Here is a 27,396-nt window from a genome sequence, read left to right on the forward strand (position 1 = left end):
GAGCTTTTCTAGTGTGAATTTGAAAAGCTACCTCACAGAAAAGCTCAAATTGCATCTGTGCTTGGACACAGACAGGGTCTCAGTTGATACTGTCTTCATTTAAAGCATAGCAACAGTCAATTACACTGTCTATACTAGTAAGAGCTGTAATTTGACATTTTCCATACCACCGAAAAGTGACTGTAAACATTATTTTTGGCAGCTTGCTGAAGACATGCAGTAATATCTGGGTCAAAACTGGGAAAAATTTGGTGATTTCTTTTAAGGCGATGGGGCTCACTGTTTTTAACAAGCTTCTGTTTATGGCAAAGCATGCAAGTTAGTTAAGATTCGGCAACTGCACACTCCCTCGCCATACTTCTTTCACTGCAACATAAAACACACTCCTTTAATCTTAATGGTGTGTTAGCTGTCTCTGGTGGGGTGGACATCTGCTTCACTGCTCACCTCAAAGCCATGCTGTCTGCTGCTGATCCCCATGCTGCTGCTAGCTGTTCTTACAGCATTTTAAAAGAACCCCCTCCACCCCAGCATCCAGTTGTAGGGTCTAAGCTAAGCTAGCAGCATCGAACATGTCTTGGTGGTTACTTATATTCACAAAGCCAATGCATTGACACCAAACTGACATATAATAGGACTAGTGCAAAGTCTGACAGCATTTCACGCTTCACATACAAAAATCTATGTTTCAACCAAATTAAGCCCAATTTTACATATGGATGTTTTGGACTCATGTTCACTGTGTGTCACACTGGGCTATCTACGGACAGGATGGTTGCCATATACAATATGTCACCTGCTGCCACATGATTTTTTTTTAATAAGACACTAGGTCTTGTCTGCTGCTAACTGAAGTGAAAAAAAAATTCTTGTCTACCCTACCCAAGGATTCAGTTCTGTAAAAGATTGCATTATGTGTCAGGTTTAGGATAAAGTGAACTAGCAAACTCATCAAAATGTTTGAATTCATATTTCATGTTAGGTTCAACAATAAATGTTCTGACTTTGTTAAAGGTCACTCACCCCATTGACAGGATAGGTCTTCCAGTCCAGTTCTCCCAACACTGTTGCAGTGTCCAATAGAACCACTAGACAGAAGCAGGGCAGAGAGAAAAAGAGTCATGTAACACGGAGGAGAAAAGTTGGAGGAACAACAGAATAAGCACGAAGAATGACAGGAGAGAGCAGAAAGGGGAAGGGAGAGAGAGATTGGACAGTGAATTTAAAAAGAAGAGAAATGGAGGTGACAAAATAGGAAGAGAACAGACAACAGTTATCAAGCTGTCAATGAGGAGCTGACAGAGCTGTAAAGCCCTTATCAGATTCAACCACCTATGAAATAACTGCTCTTAGGAAACTCCAGGACAACACCAACACTAACACAGATCCGCCCACCATCTAGCTGAAGTCTGGAAAATTAGTACTCTCCTTCTCAGAGGTCAGGAGTTTTCTGCTGCATGACATCAAAGATCAGCCAAAGATGAATAAAGGGGAAAGACAAAAGTACTGTGCAAACTTTTAATGTCAAACAAAATATGACTTAATTATCAAATTTTAAAAATTCAAAAGTAATTTAAACATGCGCCAGCTTTTATAAACGACTATAGCTCAGTTTCATCATGAATTACACCAACATGAACTATCCTCACAATTTAGATATAGTTTCAATTAATGAAGGACATGTACACTAATAAACAGGGTGACTATGTGTTTATGTGTCATCTGTCATATTAACGTTTCACATTAGCTGACATATTGACGTAAACAGCTTCTGTCAGATCAGATGTTTCCGATTATTTCATCATGAAGGTTACTCCACAGTGTAGTTCCATAGTGTGCAGGATAACCAAGCTGGTGTCAGGAACAACTTGTTATACCTAAAAAAAATAATAATATAGTGTTGCCAGTGCTCTTATTGTAACAAAACAAAAAAAATGAATAGTAATTGATTTCTTTTCGGAAACCCATTAAAGCAAACTCATTAATTGAACAGAAAGGCTGCATAAAACACCATCTAACAATAACACCATCTCTGAAGCCAGTAGATGTCAGCAGACATTATTTACGCAACAATAGAGATGGAGACACCAAACATAGGAACTTATAAGAAGATTTTTGTCAGGTGATAATTAGGTGATAAACAATCAATTGCCAAATATATCAGGTTAACCAACTGCTTATCTCTCAACGTCACCACAATCAAAGCACACTATGTGTTCCGAACATAAGACGTAATGATGAACAAATGCTCAAAATGTATGACTGAAACAGTTAATCTGACAGTAATTCAGACAAATACAAAGCATAATTTATTCTAACCTTAGCAGTATCATTGTTTTTGGACGGGCATGTTAACAACTATTTATTTGTGTGAACTTGTGACTGCATTGTGTTCGTACAAATGTAACAACCTCTACAACTGTCTGCACTCCGGTCACGGCGCAGGCATGAAGAGAGCCATTATCTGGCCCTTGCTAAGCCCCGTGAGCCAATTTGATATGATGAATGTGCAATTTCCTTTGTCTCCACACAGCCAGTTAATTACAATCTCTATCAATAAAGTATGTCCCACTTCAGTGGTCGACAATGTAGACCAAAGAGTCACATCTTCAGACGACCTGTCACTTCTGTGTACGGCAGACTTTGCCAAATCTGAACTAATTTAATGGGGTTGCGGCTGTTTTAAGAACAAGTTAGATAACCAGAGAAGATACACTTTGAGAGAGACTAAATGAAGCACTTTAGTATTTACACAGACTTCATTTAGCCTTGATTCCCTGCTGGTAATTAAGGGCTGAATTATAATAAGGTGGCCTTGCCTGTGTTCAAAAGGAGGACATAGAGAGATGTACGGAAGGAGACTGTGAGACAGACTGAGAGAGACTGAAAGATATTGATTTTTGGCAACATTAGAACAATTTTTCATAATCATGAGCAATGGTCCATAGCATGTTTGACAGCAGAAAACTTTGCCACTAATCCACTGTCTGTCTGTCTGTTGCCCACACACACACACACACACACACACAAACATATATATATATACAGTACTGCTGTCATAAAATAATTAAATTCAGCAACTATCTTTGGAGCCAGGAAATAATGGCTCATGGCCACACTGGTGAATTTGATACTCAGATTTTCTCACTCAAAGACTACACACACACACACTCTCTCCTATACACACACACACACATGCAAAAAGCAGTGCGTATCAGGAGGCCAAATCATATTACTCTTGTCAGAGTATTGTGTCTGGAAGCCTAATAATCTGCAACTGACCATTCTAAGTGTTCCTGACAATAGTATATGTAGGTTATACCTACCGTGTATACCAGGAATATGTTCAGTATGTATTGGACCAATAGCTTAGCACTGCATCCTCATGTCCTTTCATTGATCAGATCTGTAGCGTTTAACAACAAGGCTCCGCTCTACTGTTAAAAGATGAGGCACACTGGCTGAGTCCCAGCAACAGACTGAGCTTTTGAAGCATCACGCACAGAATACAGCTGTTATTGTCAGAACAGAACTGCAAAATATATGACCTACTCCATCCTTGACTGGTTGATGACTTCCTGTTTTGATTGCCAAACAATTTCCTGTGTTGTGATATATCATTCTGAGCTCTTTTTTGTTATTATTATTATTGCACCAAATGTATTGAGCATGTGCAACTGTCTTATCGTCCTGGTACCCCGTGGAGCTAGCAGTGCTACTTTTTTCTTTTTTAGGCCTACATCCACACTAATACATATTTCTTATGTATATGTTGTGCCCTGTTGTATGTCTATTGTCCACACTTATACTTACTTACGCTGCATACTGTATAAACACAAAGACTGTTGAAAAAGCTTCCTGAATTTGAAAGTCTGGGATTCAGTTTTAATTTAGACGAGCATAAATTTAGACTCTTAAAATTGATGATGCAGACACATTTGCTCTCTGACTGGGTCTTATCAGCTGCAATGTGTCCTTCTGCATAAGGATATGTTGCTGCTATAACACGACTCCTTTCCAGAAAGAAAGCAGTGACTTCAGCTTTGATCATCAGTGGTTAATTCAACATGGATAACAAGTTACACACAGCACTGACCCTGTAAGCGAGCAGCTGTCATGCAGTTCAGTTCGACTTTTCATCATGCAACTTCTGATAACACGTATTCTGGATAAGGGACTTATTAAGCAAATTGTAACTATTTCCATGTCTATGGTACTCCGGCTTCCTCCCACATACCAAAGACGCGCATGTTAGGTTTATTTGGGACTCTGGCCGTAGGTGTGAGTGTGACTGGTTGTTAGTTAAGCCCATTCTCAACAGAAAAAAACTTACCATGAGGTTGATATTTTAGTCTGTGAAAACGCAGCGTGTGTTTCTCTAACTTCATTTCTATGTGTTCTCGTTCTAATGTAGCAAACAACGTCAAAGTCACAAATAAAAGCAAAAGTAAACTGCTGGTAAAAATGATAGCAGCTTACGGTGTCAGAGGGACTCGAACCTCAGACTCCTGAAAGGTCTGGGTCCATGTAAAACATTCCTATCAGTGAATCAACAGTATTACTCTAACACATCCCAAAACATTCCGGTAATTAGGAAACATGGCTTAAACAGTTTTCTTTACATTTTGTTTTCCCTATATCTATTGTAAAGAACACTGACCTTACCAGAGTGCATGGACAGTTCATTTGACACCACATGTGTGACTTTACCTGTACCTGTTTTAACCTTTGCTGAAAATGGCTGTGTGTTCTTGTCTGTGGAACCTGACTAACACCTGGACTTCAGCAGAATGGGAAAACGTATATATACTGTACTGTTTACAAAGACTTGTTTTAACCAGCATGTGACTTCAAGGTGGCTTGCATTCCCAACCTGCCTCCTTTCTCAGCCTTCTGCGGCTGTATCTATCCCTTACTCGGATGACGTTGGTCAATATGATCGTATGTTAGCATAACTGTAATCATGTGTCGCATCTGATATGTCAGACGTATTATAACCAAATATAGAGTTTTTTTTTGTGAGGCAATGTTGAATAAAACATATGAGCACATTAACAAAAGCAGGAACTTTTTGGGCTTTGAGCAATTTTGATGTAAATGAGGAGGGCAACATCTTTGAGTCTTAGTCTTAGAAAGAGCACTGGCTACAGTACGTTTCCTTCCCTTGACGTTATTCTTTTTATTTTTACACTACGTTTCTTTATAATTTTGACCTAAAAATGCAAAAAGGCCGTTATATAACTACGTCTCACATCTCATTTGACTTTCCTTTTCTGTAACCTTAGGGGACTTACACAAGCAATTCACATTCATTAGAAGACTCGCTCACATACGTTGCACCTGGCTAACATATATTAGCTTGTTCTCTCTACATTTTAAACACCTCACGTTGTCATTTTTTTTTCAAGTTTCCCCTATGAGCACCCCCCCCCCCCCTCCCCTCTCCCCTTCAAGCCTGTCACCACCACAGGCAGACAGGCTTCCTGTGGGGAAAACTGAGCACGCACACACAGACAACACACAGAAAAATGAAGTGAAGGAGACTTTGACATTTGGTTAGTGAAAGGGTTCTGTCGTCTTTGAAAATGTGCATTCTAAACATTAAACATTTAGAGAGGAATATTTAACTGACCTCTGTAAATGTGTGAAGTGGAAGATGTCAAGAACAGATTACATTATGGCAACGATTTACCCATGTGACTCACTACAACTGTGGAAAGATAACATTATTATGTCCTGTGTTTCTCGTACGTATGCGGCTGCACACATTACTAATGTTTCTGAAAATGAATTCTGAAAAATGGAAGATCATTTTGATGAATTTAGTGTCAACCACTAGCCCAACTTAATAAAAAAATTTGCATGTTTCTCACAGTAAATGTAATGTGAAGAATCATCTCGGGGACTGTATGCACCCCGAATCTGTTATGTTGTCATATAGGAATATATGAACCCATCATAGAGGACAGAGATGCAGAAAATAGGCAACTCAAAAGCAGAGCTGACAGAGTTTGCCAGAGGCTGACATTTACTGTAACACTCAGTGGTTCCTATAGCTGTGTCGGTGTGTGTGTGTGTGTGCGTGCAGAGTTTGGGGGTGAAGTAGAATGTCAGATTCTCTCCCATAATTTGGCTGATGGAGCTCCTGTCTGTATGCTAAGCAGCACACATACAGCACGCAGTGGAGTGCAGGAGCACATATTTTATAAAACTAGATACATGTTCTACACTATCAATGATTAGGGATATTTTGCCTATTTTTCATTCCATGTGTCTACCTGTGTGCCTTATAAGCCAAGAGCTGCTAAACAAAATTTCATTGTGCTTTGCATAGTGACAATAAAGATTCTTGATTGTTGAAGTGCATTTGACAAATGACATTTCTGCATGTTATGGCTGTAAATGTGTATTGTTTTCAATATTTGAGGTATACGAAGATATAATAAATTTAAAAAAAGTTGCCTAAAATGTTTAGTCTAAACATTAGTCCAGTCAATAATTAGACATTTTTCTATGTATTGTGAGTCTGCACATGCACCCTCAAAATGCAGCATTGTTCACAGTTACAAACTAAAAACTGGCATTGGAGTGGAACATTAAAATGTCATAACATATGCAAGATACTTTCTTTTAAAACATATTGTTGTTGTACACTGCAGTACTGTATTATAATCTGGTGCTTCCATCCATGTTTATAAGTGTGCGTTCACAGTGGTGCCATTACTAACCTTGGTTTGAGGTTCCCGGGTCGGACAGGACACTTTTAAGCAAGAACAAAAACACGCAGTATTTCCCACCGAAGCACATCGTTGAGTTAGAGACGAGGGAACTAAAACGCTGCACTGACTCCTAAATAGATCCCCACAATGAAGAGGTAAGGAGCTTTCATCAAAGATGCTACAGTATCCAGACTCAGCAGGTCACAGGCGCATCCACAGGAGTTCTTTCTTCTTTCTTTCCCTCTGTTGTTGTTGTTGTCTTTTCAGCCAAGCATCCCGGATACCTCCAAGTGGACACGGACAGACAGACGACATAAATGACCTGCCATGGCACGCAAAAAAATAATAAAAAAATCCGACGACTTGCGCTGCAGTAAGTTTAAAAACAACACGCGAGGAGTGAAAAATCAAAACACGTACAAGTCGACGTCTTGCAGAGTGAGACCAAAGTGTTCAAAAGCGAAGTCAGGAGGGGATTGTTATTCTGTGTTTATATTCCAAAAGGAGAGAAGGAGACAGAGGGGAGAAAGGAAAGAAATCCCGGACTTCCCGCCTCACTTTCTGCCACTGTGCATCCCTTGCTGTGTTTCTGTATCACTGCGTGTATCTCCCTCTCTCTCTCCCTCTCTGTCTGTCTCTCGCTCTCTCTACAGGAGGGATGCTCTGGCGCAGACTGAGGGGCTGATTTTTTAACCACAACCGGGGATACAGAAGTCAGTGCATGCATCATATAACTACTTTTTGTGATATTTTGCGTCATTTCTCACTTTACATAATATAAAATGGATTTTCTCAATATGCAAGCATCTGCTGTGTTATTGATTCCGGGGTACATTGAGGGAAATATGAAGCCGGTATTAGAATACTGTATCAATTCTGTGCTATGATGTAGGTTATAGCTGCATTGGATTATGTTGTAGGAATAGTAATGTGTCTGGGGCAGTTTCTATTTATAGTGGCAGGGGAGGAAGGCAAGCAGACAGGGAAGATAGGGTAGAAGTTGGTATGTGTGGGATAGAGGTGCATACACACCGCTTCAAGCACTTCTACCTGTCCAAGCTGATCATCTGTGGGCTTCAATCTGTAATGTAATCATGGAGATGAGTGTTAATTGAAGTGTACTGTCAGGGAGAAGATATAATGACCTTTTGGGCTTCGGAGTCACAGCTCAGCTGTTGGAGAACAAAGGTGACTTCAGTCACATCAGTCACACGCTGTCTGTTCGGCTGAAGTAATGGCTGCTTCATTGACAGTGATGTAGAATTAAAGCAGGGCATTAAGTTCAACAATGTTGGCATGTGGAAGCTGACAGAAATGGCATGTTTGTTTCTTAGTTTAGGTGTACCAGTAACTAACAATCAGTTTTAGGTAAATATAATGTGTCTGGTAAAACATGTACAATGTTTTTTCCTCCACTGGTTTCTTGGTGTGTCTGAATTTACCTTACACTCAGGCTGTGAGTAATTTAGTCATTTTTGAGTGGACAGAAGTGTTAATCTTCGTTTAAACCTTCTTGAGCCCATTATAATAAATGCATGTTTGTCCCAAACACCGCAGTGACTTTGTTTTTAGATAAATATGGATTTAGAGGGTCCACAGAGGGCACTTTGTTTATACAGGAAAAAATAAAAGAATCTAATAAAGTATCCCCGAATCTTTCAGGCTAATCTCTTTTCTTAGTGCAACCCAGTGTGCACCTAATGTAATACAGCATTTCAGCACCATGGACAGTGGCACCTGCCAGTAGATGTATTTGCTTTGTATTTGAAGAGTATGCAACAATTATCCAACCAATGATAAACCATGTTTTTTTACAGTACTACAAATGCAAAATATTAAGTTGTGTATACTGAAAATGTCCAAATATTCTGACAAACTATTGTTAATGTATGATCACTGTAGCTACCCAGAAGCCCTTTCTTTTCATGTTCTTTCCTTCTCTCTGCTGTAGCCACCGTTTTAACTGCTGTTTGACAGACTATACATGTAGCTATTGATTCTGATGGTCAATTTTAAGCCACTTCCCTCCCTCCTACAAGAGATGAGAGTGATTCTGTTTGTCTAAGAAATCTACTGTGTTGTGGATGTTCATGATTTCCTGGAACATTATTTCTTTTTAAAGTGGTGTTGTTATTTTCTGATAAACCGGCTGGTCCAGAGAAAGGTACAATAAAAACGATTGTCTTAAATTCCATAAAAAAAGAGTAGTAGAGACTCAAAATTTAGCTGTTTGCCACGGCTGTTCATGATGGCTTTATGTTGCATTATATTAGATGCTACTGGCATAGCATTTCTGATTATCACATAGAGCTAAAAAAGATGATATTATAGATCAAATTTGGTTAATTGGGGCTTAAAGCTGTCATTTCAGTTTCAACCACTGTAGTACTAATAAGTCATTGCAGAGCCCAAAAGCAATGTAAACATTTCACAGACAGTATATATAACACTTGATAACACTCGATATAATGGACTTTCACACTTGTATGTTATTATCACTGCATGGATCGCTAATAAGGATTTTTTTACGCTTTTGTATGGTTTCTGACTTTGACAGTTTGCCTTTTGTATCAGCAGTGCTGTTTAACTGCTTCTGCCTTTCAGGAGATTTCTTTCAAAATAGCTTTCAATCATTCATTTTTGAGCCAAAAGCACAGCAGTCTGCTGTGGACAAAAAGCCAGCACCAAGTGAATACATGTAAATAACCAATATAAAGCCATTCCCTGTACTATAGACACTTCTAAAACTTACAATAATGCATTGTTGAAAATGTAACTCTTGAATCTAAAAGCAAGAAAATCCATGTCCCAGAAATACTACTGCAGAGGGACCATTAAAGGAAGAGTTTAACCTGTGGTGCACAGGAGCTGCATCATTAATGATGATTTTACAACTTCTGCTAAACTTAAGATGTAAAAACGTTTTAGAGGGAAACTTGCCACATCCAGGAATGCAGCCAATCACTGTAGACAGAATGTGTGAATGTCTGTTATATAAAGTTTAAGACAGTGCCAAAGTTGTCACTCTGAACCAAACTGGTAATTAAAAATTAAGAATGTTCAAATGCTTTTGAACTATTGGATTTCTTTTTTACAGAAAAGGACTGTACTCAGTTACTGTAACAAGTACCAGAAGAAGGCAGTGATGGTAGACTTTAGTGATCCCTCAAAGTCACAAAGTGAGCAGAGAGGATGTGAAGAGAGCAGCTTTACCAGTGAGACGTCTTTCAAGATCCCAGGACAGAGTGACCTGTGAAGGAATAAACCCTCATTAAGTCCTGGATAGGGATTATCACTCTTCAGCTACAGCCTGACTGGGACCATTAAGAGCTTTAGAGAATCATTTCCTGCAATCCATTTACTCTCACACATCTACTTTGCTGTAAGACACCCCGCATTGCTGATTATTCCTAATGTTGTCTGCCTGTCAGTCTACATCTCTGTTTGTCCTCCACATTCAGAGAACCCCTACGATGCCTCCTCTCACTTTTCCCTACTCCTCTTGCCTTCTTTCTGTGCTGACATACTCTTCAGCATCTCTCCTCTCTGTGTTTCACATTGTCCCTCTCTTTCGGCATTGTTGTCATTCATTTGGCTCGGCCTTCCTAAACATCTCCTCATTTCCTCTTTCTGCACATTTCTCTTTCTCTCCACAAACAACCCATTCGGTTCCCTCAGATCCTCTGCTGGTTGCACTGAGCCACCAACCCACGCACTTTTTTCCTCCGTCCATCTTATTCTGTTATGTGTGACCTCCCTCTCCCTCTCTCTCTCCTTCTCTCCTTTTCCCCTCACACTCTCTTTCCTCCTCCCATCTTCCTCTCTCTGAATATTTCATGATTTGGTGGCACAGTGCTGAGGTGAGGAGCCTTCTTCTGTCTAGAGCTTGCGCAGCACAAATATTTACTTCCCTAGCTGAGCTTAGTTGGGTGTTACGACAGACTAACAGTGTGTGTGTGTGTGTGTTTGTCTTATAAGTAACAGTGATTACATGTGACATGAACCCCAGAGGGGAAAGGAGGTCTTTGGTTTCATCCCGCATTGATGTTACTGCTCCATTGCACATCTCTAAAGTCTTGTAGAATAGATAGATAGATAGATAGATAGATAGATAGATAGATAGATAGATAGATAGATAGATAGATAGATAGATAGATAGATAGATAGATAGATAGATAGATAGATAGATAGATAGATAGATAGATAGGGAGGAAGAGGAATAAATAAAGAAAAGTAGCTGAAATGGATGAAAACAACAGAGAATGTGTGAGAGAATCGGGACTCTCACAGTGTCGGTGCATTGACAAATGTCTGTTCTGTTTTGGCTGGCGAGAATGGAGCTCAATTGCAGGTCTAGGAGAACATCAAAACACAATTAAGGCCTGACATGGACCTGGTCATGCAGAAGAGTGAGGACGGCTAGGAAGAAGTGGAGCTAGTGGAAGGAGGAGGAGGAGCGCTCACTAAAGAAAAGAGGAAAGTGTGATATCTGAGGAGTGGAGATGCACTTAGTTTTATTTTATTGGCTATGATTAGTGGGAAGAAAAGTAATAGTGGTATATTAGAAGATATCAATGTGTGTGTGTGTAAGGATGTTAAAAGGGGGCTAGTTTAAGTTTGTTATTGACTGACCCTGTTAGATGTCAAAATAATCCCAAGCAATTGAAATGCATTTAGAGAAGCTAATTTACTTTTCATTTCAGTTATTCTGAAATTCACTATGCATGAAGTTGTTTGAAGTCAGTCTGCAGACAGAAATAATCATTCCTCCTGAATCATGAGGAGTAGCTCAAACTCCAAATGAAAACAATTAGCTATGTGGTTTCTCTACAGCCCATGACTTAGCTGGAGTGGTTGAATACACTAAAAGAGAGAAAGAGACAGCTCTAATTAAATCATCATTAGTAGTATTGTATTTAGTACTAACAGCCACAGGATACATCACTAAGATGATGAACATGGTAAAATTGTTCCTGCATAATATAAGCATTTTCTTCCTATGTTTCACAAGCCAAGATGCGGTTGTTACAAGAACGCATTACAAACCAAGCAACAGTTATAATAACATGTTGTACTGTGAACAGTTAAATATGTCCTCAAGCAGACCAATTTACAATATTAAAACCAACAAAATACCTGCAACAAGCTTTTGAGGTTGGTTTTCTGACTATCAGAGTAACAAATCTGACTTGTGGGTGGTTTGTTGCTGATATTTCTCTCTTTACAAGTCAGATTGTATGCACGAGACATCATAGACATCTCTAAATTTTTGCTTTAATTAGATATCTATCCCTCTTTACCGTAATTCCACTTGGACTTATTTAATGGGGAAGCCGGAGTCCTTATTGTGACTAAATCTGATAGTTACAATTTTCCATTAACATGAATTCCTTTGAGAATTATAATTGATATGCTTGAAAAATCTGGATTTGAACTGTTAAGTTGCTGCATGTAAAAAGTGAAAAATGTTATCTACCTAAAGACACAACAACTGCAAAGCTGTGAAGTCAGCAGTAAGGACCCTAACTTTTTCAACATTACACTTGAGTGGACTAAGCCCACTTCTACTGTGACTATTAACCACAACTTTAGGAAACCACTGTCGTTATTAAATGGAACAGTGAACACTGAACAGGCTCAGAGCTGAAAGAAAATGGGCCATATGAAAATTAAGTTGTGTGTGTGTATGTTAAGTTTAATATCCATTCAAGGCTTGTTCTGCCCTTTTGCAAGCCTGTATTTGATTGATCAACTTTATTTCCCCTTAGGGAGAAGTTTCATGTTAGTCAAAAGCGAGAAGGTCACAATTAACATTTTGTTAATGTTTTTGTGATCCCCTGGAGAAATGGTTACAAACCATGAAAATAAATAGATGCACACTAAACAATGCAGATAACATACATTACAGCCCTTTCAAAGATATGCTAAACAAGAGACTCTTCATATCAGTCACTATCATCACAACAAAGTTGTTACAAAGCTCTGAATCTGACTTTACTGGTTCAAAAGATATCAAATAAAACTTGGGTGGGGAAACTCAGCAGAAGTTTTGAGCCTGGTTGTGTTCGATTATTATCTCACATGTAAACACACTCTGTTAAAGGTGATCTAACTAGTAAGCTTTCATAATCATGCCCATAGTATGTAGCAGGTAGCTTGTATAACCTTGCAATACTTCTGTATATACCAGTAAATTCTCCCTTTCCATTAAAAGGATTTGCTCGGTATTCAAGCCAACATCTCAGGGGCAAAGGGAAGGTGACATATCAGATATTTGGAGGACATCACTTAAACTGCGATTCTCCCTCTACCACTGCCTACTGAGCTGATTTCCTTTGTTCTAAAGCTCAGTGAGGCTTTCAGTCGATGCATGACCACATTTAAACACCTGTGAACACCTGTTGTTACACGATCGATCTCGGTGGCAGGAGGGGAAGCCCAGATTTGTGGTTTAGGAATTGGATTGAAGCTGTGTCTAAGAGGCCCAGTGGGATGCAGAATCCTCTGAGTGATTAAGGGATGTGAAAGGCTTCATGCCCTTCAAAAGTATTTGATAGCTACAGGTCTGCACACAGTATTCTTCGAAAGAACCACAGGCACCATGTAAGTGGTCCTCTAAACAGATTAAAGAGGCCGTCTGTGGTAAAATTCTTGGATAAAAAGGCAATTTTCTCAGATGGCTCAGTACCAACCCAGGAAAACAATACAAGTGTTGTTTATTCAAGACAAAATAGCAGTATTACATAAGCAATATCAACTTGACAATTATGAAAAGCTCTGGTGCCAGCTTTCTCTCTAAAGCAAAGCATGCTGATGAGGATTAAGCTCAAGCCCAGTTTGATAAGATAAGTCAGTGAGACCCATGTATCACTCCTCAGGGGGAGATTTTAAAGAGAGGGCATCAGGCTACTGCCCTCTTGCTGAAACACAAAGACAGCCAGCACAGCAGCTGTCAGAGATCCTCCTGCCACGTAGTGCAGCAAGAGGCTTTACATTTTATTTCATCCAGGGATACTTTTCCCAAGGCTTGAAATACATGGCTAACAATGCATCACAACAAAACAAAGCCCTCCTATCATTGTCTGTAGCTATAAGAAAATACCTTTGAAGATGTTTTTTGTTACATATTTGGTTAAGATTGAACTTGAGCATGATAAGTTTTGGCTCCTCTTCAGCCATTCGTGTTATGATGTCTCTCTGCTTTTTATCAATTGCAGTTTTTATTTTTAGCCCTTCTTAGCATGTGTGACAGTGTTGTAAGGCTACACCCAACATGGTTTCCACATACATTATTCTTAACTTCCTCCTGACATACTGTAGCTGTGGATGAAAGACTGCGGGTTCTGCCTTGTCTTACACTGTTTCCTCTCAGTTGCTGTCTGGTTAGATTTATGAACATTAAACTTCTCTAGCATCTTCAACACGCTTTTTTAAAAAAAAAAAAAGATTTGTTTTCACTTTCAATATACTCAGGTTAATCTTGGTCTGTTTGTGGTCTTACCTAATATATTTTGGCATCTTGTCACCTTTAATACACTCATCTTTGGGCTCACTGATCACATTAAAGGTTAGTGGCTCATTTGACCTGCTGTCGAATTTTACATCCTGCCAGCTATTTCATCTCCACTAGCTCTTCCACCTCATTAGCTCTCAGTTAACACGATTAACCTTACTTGTCTTCAATTTGTCTTCAACAAGTGTCCCTGAATGAGAATTCAGAATATCACAATAAGGTTAAATTTCAAACGAGTTTTTTTTTTTCTTACACTCGGACACCGTCTATAAATGTGTATTCACCACTTGGGATCCTGTTTTTATTTCCTGTATAGATGCACTTAACCCCCCCCAGCTGCTGCACACTGCTGCCCACTGCTGTGCTCACTGCTGCTTGTGTGAGTGTACTAATGGATAGGTTAAATGCACAGGAAACATTTCCCTTGTGTAAAAAATAAAAACGTAGATGCTAAATATTCACTGGTTGCCAAAGTTTCACAAAAACAAAACTCCATGTTTACAAATGATGAGCACATCCCCCTTTTTTCTTTTACCAGAAACATAATGGAAGAAGCTCCATCTTACTTCCTGATAGTAAATTCCCTGAGCAGGTATATGCAAAATTGATGGACTGATGATGTGGAAAGCCCAAGTGTATCAGCTGCATCTTGAAGCTTATTAATAATTTAAAATGTTCTAATTTTCTTGTAATAACGGATGGTTGATAGGCAGGTGAGCGGAGCAAAGCATGGCCGGGATAAAGGGCTGAAGGGAGTCGAAGTAAATGCTAGGAAAAAGAAATAAGATCATTTCTTAAGTGGAAAACGTTTTTGTTTCAAACACAATGACTCATTTTGTTCTTTTATTTTCTGCACAAATAAATGTTGTAAAAGTGTTTCTCTCTGCCAGAGACCTGATTTTGTGACGTTTTCTGACAAAGTGATTATACACTGCCTCACTGTGTGACTAAAGTCTCCTAGCACCTTTTAATAATAAATTTATTATTCATGATGATAATTGAACAACTTCTGTAGAACCATTTATTTGCCTGCATTATTCATTTTTACTAGCTGTGCATAATGAATGTGGCAACAAAAACAGCAACAAAAGATGAGGCCATCTGAATCCTAGCTAAATGTTTCGTAAGGCTTTGTCATACAGATGTGTTGCTGTGTTGGTAATTAAATAGTGTGCCTTTTTTCAATATACTAGGTTCTGATCAATCGTTTTAGAAAGTTTGTGCACCTGATCATATGTGCATACTTTTATTTAACCTACACAGCCCTACTCCAGCTAAACTGCTGTACCCATAATGGATGTTCTGTGTGTGTGTCTGTGTCTGTGTGTGTGTAGCATGAAATTACAAGAGTTCAAAGAAAAAGACCCTCTGAGACATGAGAAAATTAAACATTAATTTTTAGTCCACGGTCTGTAGTTCAGTTAATGTTCAGCCACGTCTGTCCTCATTGGCACAGCCAGTTAAGAGTCTCCTGGTGCTTGTTAACAAGGAAACAGTTCACATGCAGCGCATGAATCAATCAGCCCTTTTGCCTTTCCAATCACATGTTATCTATGGTTTGATTAACATATAAGAACATTACACTGTTAAAAGCTTTGTTGAATTCCCAAAGAAAGATTTAAAGCAGCTCTATTACAAGATTTATTTAATATTACTTAAATGTGTATTGAATCCTCAAAGCCTTATTTCCCAGATATAGTATGTATTGATTTCAGTGTGGGGGGATAAAAAAAGGCCTCATTCAGTCCAACTTTGATATTCTGGCCAGCGGCCACATGTCAGATTGATTTGATTCATCTCCAGGAAAGAAAAATATGAAGACACAAACACAACCACTCCATCTTATCAACATTACTAAAGACTCTGAGCCCTCCGGGAATCTAGGAAACGTCTATAAGAGGAAGAAAAAAAACACCCTTTGGCCTGATAGAGATATGATAGGGGCAAGGATAAGCCAGACTGACAAAGATGCATCCTAACTACATATTTTGATTCCAGTTTAGGTCATGTGTTAAGAGTTGTATACAATACTTGTAAAACCAATTAACTGTGTGACATTTTGTGCATTTACGATATAGGATAACTACGAAAAAAAGAAAGCAAAGAGAACACAGCTACAACATGATGTGTGTGCTATTTTCACTCAGGGCACTTCGGTCATAGTTCAGGATATGATGAGGGGAGGAGTCAGGGTTTTACAAATAAACTGAAGTCAATATACAGGATGTTTTTGCCCCCATTGCATGTATAGGGATTTGTGTGTATTTATGCAACTTGGAGTGTTTACGCTGCGCAGACAACCTAAATACTCTTCCTCTCTCCTCTCCATCTCTTTTCCTCTGGGTGAACAGTCTCAAAAATATATGTTATGGGTCTTGAGTGCTGAGTGCACTTGTAGGTTTCACAAGAACATCAAAACACAATCAAGTCGTGTGGATCCCTGAGGCTCCAGGCTGGGAGCTAGCACTTAGGGAAAGAGAGGATTAAGCGGGGAGAGAGGGAGAGAGAAAGAGAGACACACAGAGAGAGAGAGAGAGGGACTTCAGACATGGAGAGAGGAAGGTATGAAGAACAGGAGGAGGATGTGCTCCTAGAGATGAATACAAAGCTTAGGAAAAACACTGTCCACCATGTTTTATCTTAGGATATACCTAGACTGAGAACAGTTTTATAAGAAACAGAGATTATGACTAATTTATTTCCACCTACATTCATTCAGAAGTTTTTATTATCATCCTCTATCATTAGTTTACTGAATCGATCTGAAGCTCAGCTCCAACAGAAACCTTTTAAATTACTGGTGTCACAATTCACTACTGAGCCAAGTGAACTTTGACAGGCAGAAAAAGAGAGTAAGTGAAAATTAAGTCTTCTTTCTTTCTCTATTTTTTTTTCTTTTTTTCTCCTGCTCCATTTTATTCACTTTTGAAGCCTGAGTGTGAGGAATGGTAATTGAGCCATCACTCCAGGAAAGAGAGAAAGATGAATAGACAGTGGGGAGGAACAGAGAGTGAGAGAGGAAGAGAGAGAGAGACTGACACAAGACTGGTTCAGAGTGAGGAATGTAATCTGGTCTTGTTTGAATTTTCTTCATTTGGAAAAAAATAAATCAATAATTTGGAAAACTCTTCACTGCCAGCTACTATTTGAAATGATCTGTTTTTGATGGCTGACATTTTGACCTGTCACAGTAGGGAAAGCCTAAGAGTTTAGCCATGATGTTAAAGCCTACATCATACAGCCATCATCAATAACACCTTAATGAGACATGTCAAAATGCTGTCTGTGAAAAAGGTCTATATGGTTTGTAAAGGTCAAGCAATAACACTTGGCATGAGTAAATTCAAAAAAGGCAATAGTGTGCTGGGAAGGTGTGGATAAAATTCTAATTTGTTTACTTCTTTATTGACGTTTACATCACATTTACCTACTGTATATGATGCATGATGTCTGTATTAGTTGCGTCAGATTACAACCAGTGTGTGCTGTGTAATAATAATAATAAAAGGGAGGCTAGATTGTCATGTTTGTCATAGATAGGGACACATTTTTTTTCAGCTTATATGAATTTCAGATGCGTTTCTCGCCTCATTTAAATTTATCTTATTCCTCGCACACACACACACAGTATGCCAGTGATTAAGGGTGTCCAGGCCTGTCATTAGACAGTGTGGTGTGGGAGAAATTATGTCTCAGTAGACCCCCTGCAATAGGCAGAGCAAGAGTTAAGACATTAATAGGCAGAGAAAAGCCATACAGCATCACTGTCTACCTGTGTGCTGGGACTGGCAAGATCAAAGGCTGCCTCTGAGAGAGAGAGAGAGAGAGAGAGAGAGAAGCAGGGTGGAGAGAGGCAGATACAGAGACACAGAGGAAGGGAGAGGAAGAAGTCATCCAGTGACAAGGAGACAGAGAGAATAGCAAGTTCTGAAAGCACAGAAGGGACAGGGAGGCAGGTAAAGAAAAAAAATCGACAGGGAGGATAAATAGAAGACATTTCCCTTCTGCCACCTGCCTTATTGCTGACTTCAGTTTATGTGCTGCATTGGCCTCTACTTCACCTTCTGTGCATCTTGTAAAACTCTTGAAACAATGTGAGCATCAACTTGGTCAGAACACTGTATCCTCAGCCTCACTAATTAACTATTATTTAAAAAACATCATGCAGTATCAATGACAAAAGTTCTCACGGTTTAGTTGCATCAGTGGTATCAAGAGACTGATCACCTTAAAATCTTACAAACATCGTCAGAGGATGGAACCTGTAGATTTGAATTACCCAAGCCATCTTCTGTGTAATGTTTTACAACTGCATCCTTGTGACTAATCAAACAAACAAAAAGTGGTACAATCACTTTGCCATCCCCACAAGAACACAGAAACATTTCCAAGTGTCAGACTTCAAAGACAATGTGCCCAACGTTTGATTAACTATTAAAACCCAGTGTGGGGGAAAAAAACACTATGTGGCACAGTGCAACACTTTACAGCTGCACACATTCAACTCGACTGGCTGCATATGAATAATAAATACATATTATGTGTAAGTGCTTAAGTGCTGACATAAAATGTGATGAATAGCTTATTGAATATCCAATCTGAGCATTTTAAAGTCTCCAGACAGTCTCCATTACTTCTGAATTGAAGCACAAATATGTTCCTAATTTGAAGAGGTCACCTATTTGATCCTTTTACCAATTTCCCCCCCAATGTCTTTTAAGTTTTAAACTAAAAGTAACAGTATGAAATATATCCGTTTTAATCAGCTCCTTCCCTCTCCCCTCTGACTTCCTTTTCCTTCGTTTTTTCCCCCTTTGGGTGAAGAATCTATTATTCATACTTTCCTTCACTCAGGATGTGTCCACTTCAGGGTTTGAAGTTTGAGAGGTGGAATACAGTGAAGTCAAATTGAGATGAGGCAACTCAATCTGGGAACACCTTTACTGGACGGAACATTTTATACTTGGATATGTGTACCACAGAAATCCATGAAGGGGTCAAATAAGTGTTAACACAAGGCTTCAGTGTGTGCGTCCTACACACAAACGGCAGCTATGGAACAAAACTACGTTCTGCATTGGAGACAGAGTTTCTAAAATTAAATTACTGATGACAAATGAAGAACCAGATGAAAAAAGAGGGCAAGAGACACATTGTAAGAATATGGCAAGTAAATATTATTTTGTTTGTTAAGTTTGTTAGAAGTAGGTCGTTGAGCGAGTCAAACTGCAAGTCCCTCCGGCATCAACTGAATGCTGAAAATCATAATGTGGAAGTCTTATTAATAACAGATCCAATCCTTAAACTCCGTAGATGTAGCAAATGCAGAGCCTGTCTGGTAATATCGTATTAATTTGACTGTGTACAACGAGACTCCACTTTCAAGTTGGAAATGAAACACATTTTTTAAAATGAATTCTCAGCAACTATTTATGAATAATTTTTGATTTTATAGAAAGAATGAATATCCATATACTGAATATGAATCCAATAGGATTTTTGGGCTTGGTGAAAGATATTTGATCAAGATATTATTATTATTATATAGGCATCCTTTTCTTTCTGTAGCCAGACACTGAGGTCACAAGTGAAAAGATCACAGTTAAGTGCATTATCCTATTCAATCAGTTAGAAGTTGTAAAATGGGACTGACTGTTTTCCCAATTTGCATTTACTTTAGAGAAATGATGACTGTACTTAAAACTGAAAAGACCTGGTCGCTTTCCTTCAAATCCCATCTGCTGTAAGACTGTCAGAGACTTTAGTTTTATATCTTGAGATCAATTCTGTCTTTTCTTTAAAGGATGAATGAACGTCTGGGCAGAGTAATCTATCCTCCCTCCAGTCTGTTAAGCCTGTGCTTTGTCTTGTCGTGCAGCTGTTATGGATGTCTCTTCTTTCACAGCTGAGGCTCTCAGAGGTCTATGAATGGATCGACCAACAACATCCCATGCTGCTATAGTTTATCAGGGGCAGAACTGTGGTCACACTGGAAGTGCCCTTGACTTAGTTTTTTTCCTTTTTCACTCACAATTTAATCTGGACAAACTTTGAAAAATAGTAAGGCACCGAGCCTTACCATTCCAAAGAAGATGGTGAGTGCAGTGTTCAGTGTCTTTCACTCAGTTTACAGGATACCTTCAAGCAATCAGTTCAACAAAACCCAGGGGAAACATAAGGATCTTTGAAAGCTAGCAAGGTTTTGCCATTTTTGTAAAGTAAAATATGCACACTAATTGTCACTTGCCATCACTTTAAGCTGTTGTCACCTGTCAAACAAGCCTATAACTGCCAGTAGGAATCCAGGCAGCTCTTTCTGTTAAATCTCTAAGCAAAAAAAACTACAAAACACACTTTTGGCCATATACTTTCCTTTGCCTTTGACACCAACTAACAGTATATAAAAGAGGAAATGTCTTTGTTCCCTACTTTTATCTTGAAGTTGTTTCAGTTACTCTTTCACTTCTGCCCCATTAATTTTCCTGTGGCGTGTCTGTCTCTCTGTGTGCTGACATTGACGGTCCATCTCCAGGCTGTAAAACACATAAGAGGAAGTGTTCTGTGCTGTGTTTGGATAAAACTGTTTGAAACACGCTGACAAAAACTAGGTTTATTTCGTAAGATTGCAATTTTTTTGCATTAAAAATATATAAAAAACCTGATTAATAAAACGTGCATTTTTGCGTGCAAATTAACAAACCAACAGTCTCACTGCTCGAAGTATTTCATTCTTTTCAGATGCTTTTCCGCAGAGATTGTAACAATCAATCACTACCAGGAATCCTGTACTGCCTTTCTGATGGGTTATTGACAAATGATGATGTTTGAAATGAATGATGGATAGCCTGAAAGGGACGAAATCTATAGGCCCACTTGTTAGCTGTCCAGCAAATTCAGTGTCAAATGTTCTTGTGAATCATTTGTTACAAGGAGGTAAAATATCAGGATGACAGCACATTTATCATGATTTTTGATTTTTTTAATTTGATACCTGCAGAAATGATGAGATATCATTTATCATGATTTTTGATTTTTTTAATTTGATACCTGCAGAAATGATGAGATATTCAGTGTTGCCCTATATGTTATCCTGTATGAAGATCATGATGATCTTGAACACAAAAATGAACCTACAAATTCTTAAGAACTTCGTCTAATTTTTTCTGCTTTCCAGTTTTTAGATGTTGTTTACTGACATCAGCTCCCTGCTGCTGGTCCATTTATAGGCTGCAAGTGTCGCTTTAAAGCCTACACATATACTCCTAAACAGCTTTCAGTTTGATTGGCATTTCAAATCCTGTTTTCATGATGTGTTTTCATCATTTTGTACATCATCCAAAATAACACACATATGAAATAAAGGGGGAAATAGGAGCATGGATTAACTTCATGGCAGTATGTCCAAACACCGAGTGACAGAGCTGAGTGTTACCAGCCTAAAAAAAATGGAATTCTGGCTTAACATGGCTCAGGCCAGATTAGTCTGCTTTGCTATAGTATCCTCTGGCATTCAGGACGTTTCTATGCTCCACATTTTTTCCTCAATTTATCTACTGTTCTACACTTCCTCTTCTAATTTCCCCTCCTCCTCTCCTTACTGTCGATGACTAGGGTTTTAATGATTGCATCTGGCGGTGCCACAAATTAATTCCTGCCTCTCTGGCAAAAAGCTGTTCCCCACCTGATTATGCAAAGCAGGCCTACATTCTCTCCCTTTGAAGTGGAGGCAAAGCTGCTTAGAGATTCTCCCCTTGAGGAAACACTGCAATATGGGGAACATCAACAAACCAGAGTTCAACCAAAGGTCAGCAACATGGTTAACCCCAATGAAGCCCCACTTCATCTCCACATCTCGCCACTTTCAAGTAGTGTTGATGTTGAACGGTGTAATGATGTGCTCGTATCATAGACTGGAAGCTATTTTTCCAAACACACATAGAAGTAGAGCAAAAGTAGGACATCCAATAAAAATAGCCATATAAATGCACCCAATAATGCTTGTGTCTATGGCCAGACAGAGTACTTGGATGAAAACGGTGCAAGGCTCCTACAGCTTTCCTATTTGAGCAATCACATACTGACAGTATCTCATAGGGTCGCTCAGAACCACAGCTTTGTAGACTAGGACAGAAAAATAAGGTCTTCTACACATAAATGCCTCTGCAACTGTGTATTCTGTCAGTCCGTTATGTTCAAACAGCAAAATTATATGGATTCTTTGTATGTTATTGTCCTCAGCTACTTTCAATACAACTGCTTCTGAACTGAGCAATCACAACCTGATGAGAAGCTACAACATTGAAACGGCGTCTACTTTTCACTCAAGCATGACACAAGAACCCAGGTAATAAGCCACTATAAGAGATGATACGGCAGTCTCAATCACACTGAGGGGAGGTACGAAGACAGACGCGACAGATGTACGATTGCTTTAAGAGTAACACAATGCCATAAGGACAAAGAAAGTGTGTTAATTATGTCATTACTGCTACTTCTTGTTATTAAACCCATCTCTCAAATGGGACCATTTTAAGCTTGTGTTGAGCTGAAAAACATTCACAGGAGTATTGAGGCACTTATAGGCCAATAAACATATAAGACATTGTTTGGTAAGGACTTAAGGGAAGAAGTAATAAATATCAAATGAACGCTAAGTAAACTAACAATCAAATAAACTAGCTGTTTATTCTCTGTCTCGTGTAAAATTCAAATATTCACACAAGCAGTAATGACAAAACTTTAAATTGATTTTATGATTACAGTAGTACTAACATCATACAGAAATTAAGAAGTATATATATACACAGTGACACTGGTGCAATTGTGACAGATTTAATCATGTGTGTTGCTGCTGAGATGTGCATGCAAGATTTTGTATTTTTCAGTATAATCCCATTGTGTGTGCATAAGAGCTCAAAGCTGCCAACTTTCAGAAGCCAAAAAAGGGTGGCCGGGGTGATAAATAATCAATAATAATTAAATTAGAACACAAACACAGTGGAAACCAAAAAAAAAGCTAAACTTGCATTAATTGATCTTTGTAGCCACTTTAGGAAGAGAACAAGTGGTGAACAGTGTTGACATACAAGACTGAATTAGTTAGCAAACTACTGGCTCTGCAGCTGCTAAATGCTCTGCTTAAATCTCTTTCCTGAAGCCGGCTAATGTAATAAAAACAATAGAAATGAACTACAACCATAAAGTTGTGGACTGGACAGCTAAACAATGAGCTGCAATAGTGGCTATGCAGCTCCATAAAGCTCAGGGCAGCTGCAGATTTAGGTAATAATTCTTTTGATAAACTGCTATTATAAAAATATTGATATAGCCACTTACATATAGTAAGTTGCTGTACTAGGTATCTCTTTGATGAAGATCACGTGAGGCAGTATAAGTGATATGACCACTGTTCTTTTTTATTATTTGTTAATAATATCTCCTGAAACACACACACACACATGTCCGGACATCAGCACCGCACAACAAAAACTGCTGTAAGTTCAGCATTTAATTTCATGTTCTTGTATGCAGCATATTAAGATGCAAACTATTTCCTCCTTCTAATCCGAGACAAAAACATGGGTCCCCAGGTCTTACCATGCTGAGGCACCACTAGAATCCCAAGTCTGCGGTGATAAGAGGACACAGTGCTGCTTTGTGGCTGCAGGGATGGCTGATGATGGGTCTGTCCATGACTAGGGTGAGAACTAAATGCAAAGTATTTTGATAAGGGAATGGCAATCTCCTCCCACAGGTCTTCTGGTTCAGCCTCGGGAAAGTCATTCAGCACCGTCTCAACCACAGCATAGTTCTCCAAACTGGACAGTGTGCAAGTTGAATAGACCACAGTGCCGCCTGGACGCACTGCGGAGAGTGCAGCCCTGTAAAAACAAATAGTTAAACATTACACTTCATAGCAAAACACTTTAAAATGAAAATATATGTGTTTTACACATGCTTAAACATTGCTTAACAATTTAATCATCCTTTAATGACAGAATGTGCAGGGGTGGGGGGGGTGAGTGAATGAGCAGCACTCTTCCCTTCAACATCTAATGCTTAAATGTCCTTGAATGTAATGCACATATACACTGGGAGCACTGGGCAACTACCAAATGTTCCTGCAGCTGCCCAGTGCCCCCAGTGTATGTGCACTATGGTTGGGTTAAATAAGAGGAAACACATTTTCTTTTTAGACTTAACTCCAATTCTACCCTATATAAATCATCATCCTGATAAAGTTGCTTTCAGCATCTCTGACACAAGTTTATTCACTATAATAACATTAGCTACAATGTAAAAAAAAGATAATAAAGTACTGCAAGGCAAACACAAAGCAGACATTTTTAAATGTAGGCATGAGGCTTACTTCAGCAGCTGAGCCTGGAGGACAGGCAGCCTGGCTCTATTCTGCAGTCTCTGCTCCCCCTGCTGGCTGTTGCCAGAATACAGCCAGCTCCTGTCATTAGAGCAAGGAGCATCGACTAAAACCTGTGAGGAAGAGAAAGAGATGAGTCAGAGTTACAGTGTGTGAAATCAATAAGAGACATAAAAGGTTAAAAAAAGAAAAGGCTTTAAGAATAGGTTTTAACATATAATGGACAAAAATGAAAATCTTTAAGTCTCTAAAAGCATCAAAGGTCATATTATATGCTCTCCAGGTTACCCAAAACATTAAGGGAATATTTATGTTAAGGCAGGATGAAGAAATATTTTAGTGATCTCATCTTTACATGATCATATCTTTATACCAAACAAATCTATTTCAATTCTACAATAGAGACTCTGTACAGTCTGTCTGTACAACTCTCCTGCCTCTTAAGGTTTGGGCTGAGTGTGTCTTACCATAAAGCCTTTCTGTGCCTGCTTATTTTTTTCAATATTTTGTTCCATTATCAGTCACTTTGAATCCTTTGATTCCTCCCAGCCATTTGTCTACCTCTTCTTAGCTGCTATTTTGAATCAACTTATATTCTGATGGGTTTATTAGCTTCTGTTCAAAGGCTCCTTATTCTCATTCATTTTGTAACCATGGTACTGAGAAAGAAGTGTTTCACCTTGATTATGTCAGACAGTGAAATGAAACTCACATCACATGCATACACATAAACATGACAAGAGTTCTTTGCCCACCTTATCATAGAAATCAGCTTCACTTGCCCCAACAGACCGTCCATCCTGTGCAGATACAATCACTCTGCTGTTTAGTGAGTGAGGTAGATAAGACTCCAAGGTTTTAGTCAACCAGTCCCATCTGTGAGGATCAGGTTCATTACAGCAGAGAAGTGCTGGAACATAGCACAGGAAGTCTTACAGATTAACAGTGTTTAACATTCCTTGAAATCCACTGAGGCAACCTTATTGCTTGCCCTTGCATGTATTACAAAAAACATATTGTACCAAACAACACATATTTTCTGGAATAAGTCATTTATTTCAGTATTAAATTACTTGTACACTCATTTGTGATTCAAATTACATATGAAATCAGATTAATGCTGGTTTTACCTGGTGTGGCACTCTGCATTATGGCCAAGGCTTTGCCCCCAGGGGCAGAGCAAAGGTCTAAAACCTTCTGCCCATCTTTGACTTGCAAAGCCAGCACTGGAAGCAGGGAAGCAGCATTCAGTAAGTAGTATTGCTTCAGCTGCCCGGGTCTATGTGCTGGAGATGGAAATCGCAGTGGACTTGGGTGGATGTAACACTGTAATGAAGGATGGGGCAAACTGAGTGAAGAGGTACTGTCCGGCGATGGATGGACATCTTCACCAGAATAGCTGAAGGTATGGTGAGATGGCAAAAGAATGTCTTTTTGTTCATGGTATTTATAACCTGACACCATGGAGGAACCATTTTTAAGCAGTACTGAGACATCTGTTGGTGGTAGCAATGTGAAAAAGCCCTGGGAGAGAAGAACCTGTGTGATGTCCGTCACAGTGCTGAATCGGTTGAGCATGACCCCATACTGCCAAGAGTGAGGGTCCAGGAGTACTGCTCTGCAGGACGAAAGCAGTCCCAGTGAATCAAGGATAGGATGTTGTTCAACATATAAACTATAATCACTATTTCAGAAAAAAATACCTTGCAGATGCCCACAAGTCTGCAAGTTCCTTGCTGTACTGCTGCTCAAAGTGATCCAGTACTGGCTGACACGGAGATCTTTGTTGTTTGTGCCTTTTTGTTACCTATTATAAACAGAAAGTCATTTATAGGATAAGATTTGGTCCATCCTTATCACTGATTACAATAAGGATATTTTTTTCTGTTTGTAACAAGTAAGTGAAGGAAACAACCTAGGATTGAAACACTATTTAGTGTCTTATACACCAACTACCCCTGGTGGATACTGAGTACAATCCGTCATCGCAGGTTTTATCTGAAATGTGCGTATTTTCATATAAAACAAAGTGATAGTACGTGCAAAGCTCTGACTGCATTCTTCCTGCCAGATCACATTGTACAGTAAATTCAAAGTCAATTGATACTGCACACTCTTATGATAGTTGATAAATGTTTACGGCCAAACAAAGCCCATTTGTCCTAACATCTGAAATATCAAGGTCTTTTTTAGGCATCTAAGGACCTCAACTTCTAACCAGCTGTTTGAAATTTACCGGCAGGTAAGTTAATCGAACAGTTTAATGTGACTAAAGCGACATATAACAAAGCCAGCAACACTAGCTCACAATATGCGCAAATCTGTGTGCATTAAAACATTTTAGTGTTCACTCACCTGGTTAATAGGGGCTCTTTTTTGGTCAGTCCCCTGCGAAACAACATCGGGGCTCTTGTTGCTGTTGCACATCCAACGAGGTGTCGGTGGTAGCTTTTTAGTTTTAAAGCAAAGTCTTCTCCAAGGACTATAGAGGTGTTTCATTGAAAACATTTATTTATACAATAAATTATCCATTTTAGTGCAGAGCGGACATGCTAGTAGCGATTTTAAACTTATAAGGCTTCTCTCAGGCAAATGAAATGACAAGTACCGGTACGTTCTTCAAATCCGTCCCCCTGCACACAGTGAACTGTATTTTAGTTCCGCTACAGCACTGTGACGTCACCCATTAGTTTGTTAACTCCGTTTGCTACTAAAATTCATTTCAAGTACATGTACCGTTTACGAATATTCAAGCCGTGTATATATTTACTATATACGATATACAT

The 27,396-nt window shown here is 39.0% G+C and overlaps 2 protein-coding genes across 4 annotated transcripts in view; both read right to left on the reverse strand.

The window, feature by feature from the left end:
• Window positions 1–6,825, reverse strand: part of LOC114433699 (ephrin type-A receptor 6-like) — a 38,033-nt gene extending 31,208 nt beyond the window's left edge. The window contains exons 1-2 of the mRNA XM_028402350.1: window positions 6,729–6,825; window positions 1,024–1,088 (exon numbers count right to left, since the gene is read on the reverse strand). Of these exons, the coding sequence (XP_028258151.1) occupies window positions 1,024–1,088; window positions 6,729–6,807 (144 nt within the window). The 5' untranslated portion in view covers window positions 6,808–6,825. The remainder of the gene's footprint in view (window positions 1–1,023; window positions 1,089–6,728) is intronic.
• On the reverse strand, window positions 1,075–27,315 carry nsun3 (NOP2/Sun RNA methyltransferase 3). 3 transcript variants are annotated; one of them, XM_028402353.1, is made up of 8 exons: window positions 26,966–27,315; window positions 26,314–26,417; window positions 25,741–26,228; window positions 25,366–25,520; window positions 24,602–24,723; window positions 23,830–24,113; window positions 7,752–7,800; window positions 1,075–1,088 (listed from the first exon to the last, which is right to left on the reverse strand). In XM_028402353.1, the coding sequence occupies exons 1-7, from the start codon at window positions 27,116–27,118 to the stop codon at window positions 7,796–7,798; spliced, it is 1,311 nt and encodes a 436-aa protein (XP_028258154.1). In that variant the 5' UTR covers window positions 27,119–27,315; the 3' UTR covers window positions 1,075–1,088; window positions 7,752–7,795. The 3 variants fall into 3 exon arrangements, with proteins under 3 accessions (XP_028258154.1, XP_028258152.1, XP_028258153.1); XM_028402351.1 differs by lacking the exons at window positions 1,075–1,088; window positions 7,752–7,800 and adding an exon at window positions 20,653–20,765; XM_028402352.1 differs by lacking the exons at window positions 1,075–1,088; window positions 7,752–7,800 and having other exon boundaries at window positions 23,195–24,113.
• Window positions 27,316–27,396: the final 81 nt, after the last annotated feature.

This window comes from Parambassis ranga, chromosome 3 (genome assembly GCF_900634625.1).
Source record: "Parambassis ranga chromosome 3, fParRan2.1, whole genome shotgun sequence".
Lineage (NCBI taxonomy): Eukaryota > Metazoa > Chordata > Actinopteri > Ambassidae > Parambassis > Parambassis ranga.

Excerpts from the sequence above, each read along its gene's own strand:
- nsun3 (XM_028402351.1), bottom strand. The coding sequence starts at position 27,118 with ATGTTTTCAATGAAACACCTCTATAGTCCTTGGAGAAGACTTTGCTTT. Across the intron at positions 26,418-26,965 it reads AAAGAGCCCCTATTAACCAG|GTAACAAAAAGGCACAAACA; the intron begins GTGAGTGAACAC and ends TGTTTATAATAG. Across the intron at positions 24,114-24,601 it reads CTCCAGGCTCAGCTGCTGAA|GGCTGCACTCTCCGCAGTGC; the intron begins GTAAGCCTCATG and ends TTGTTTTTACAG.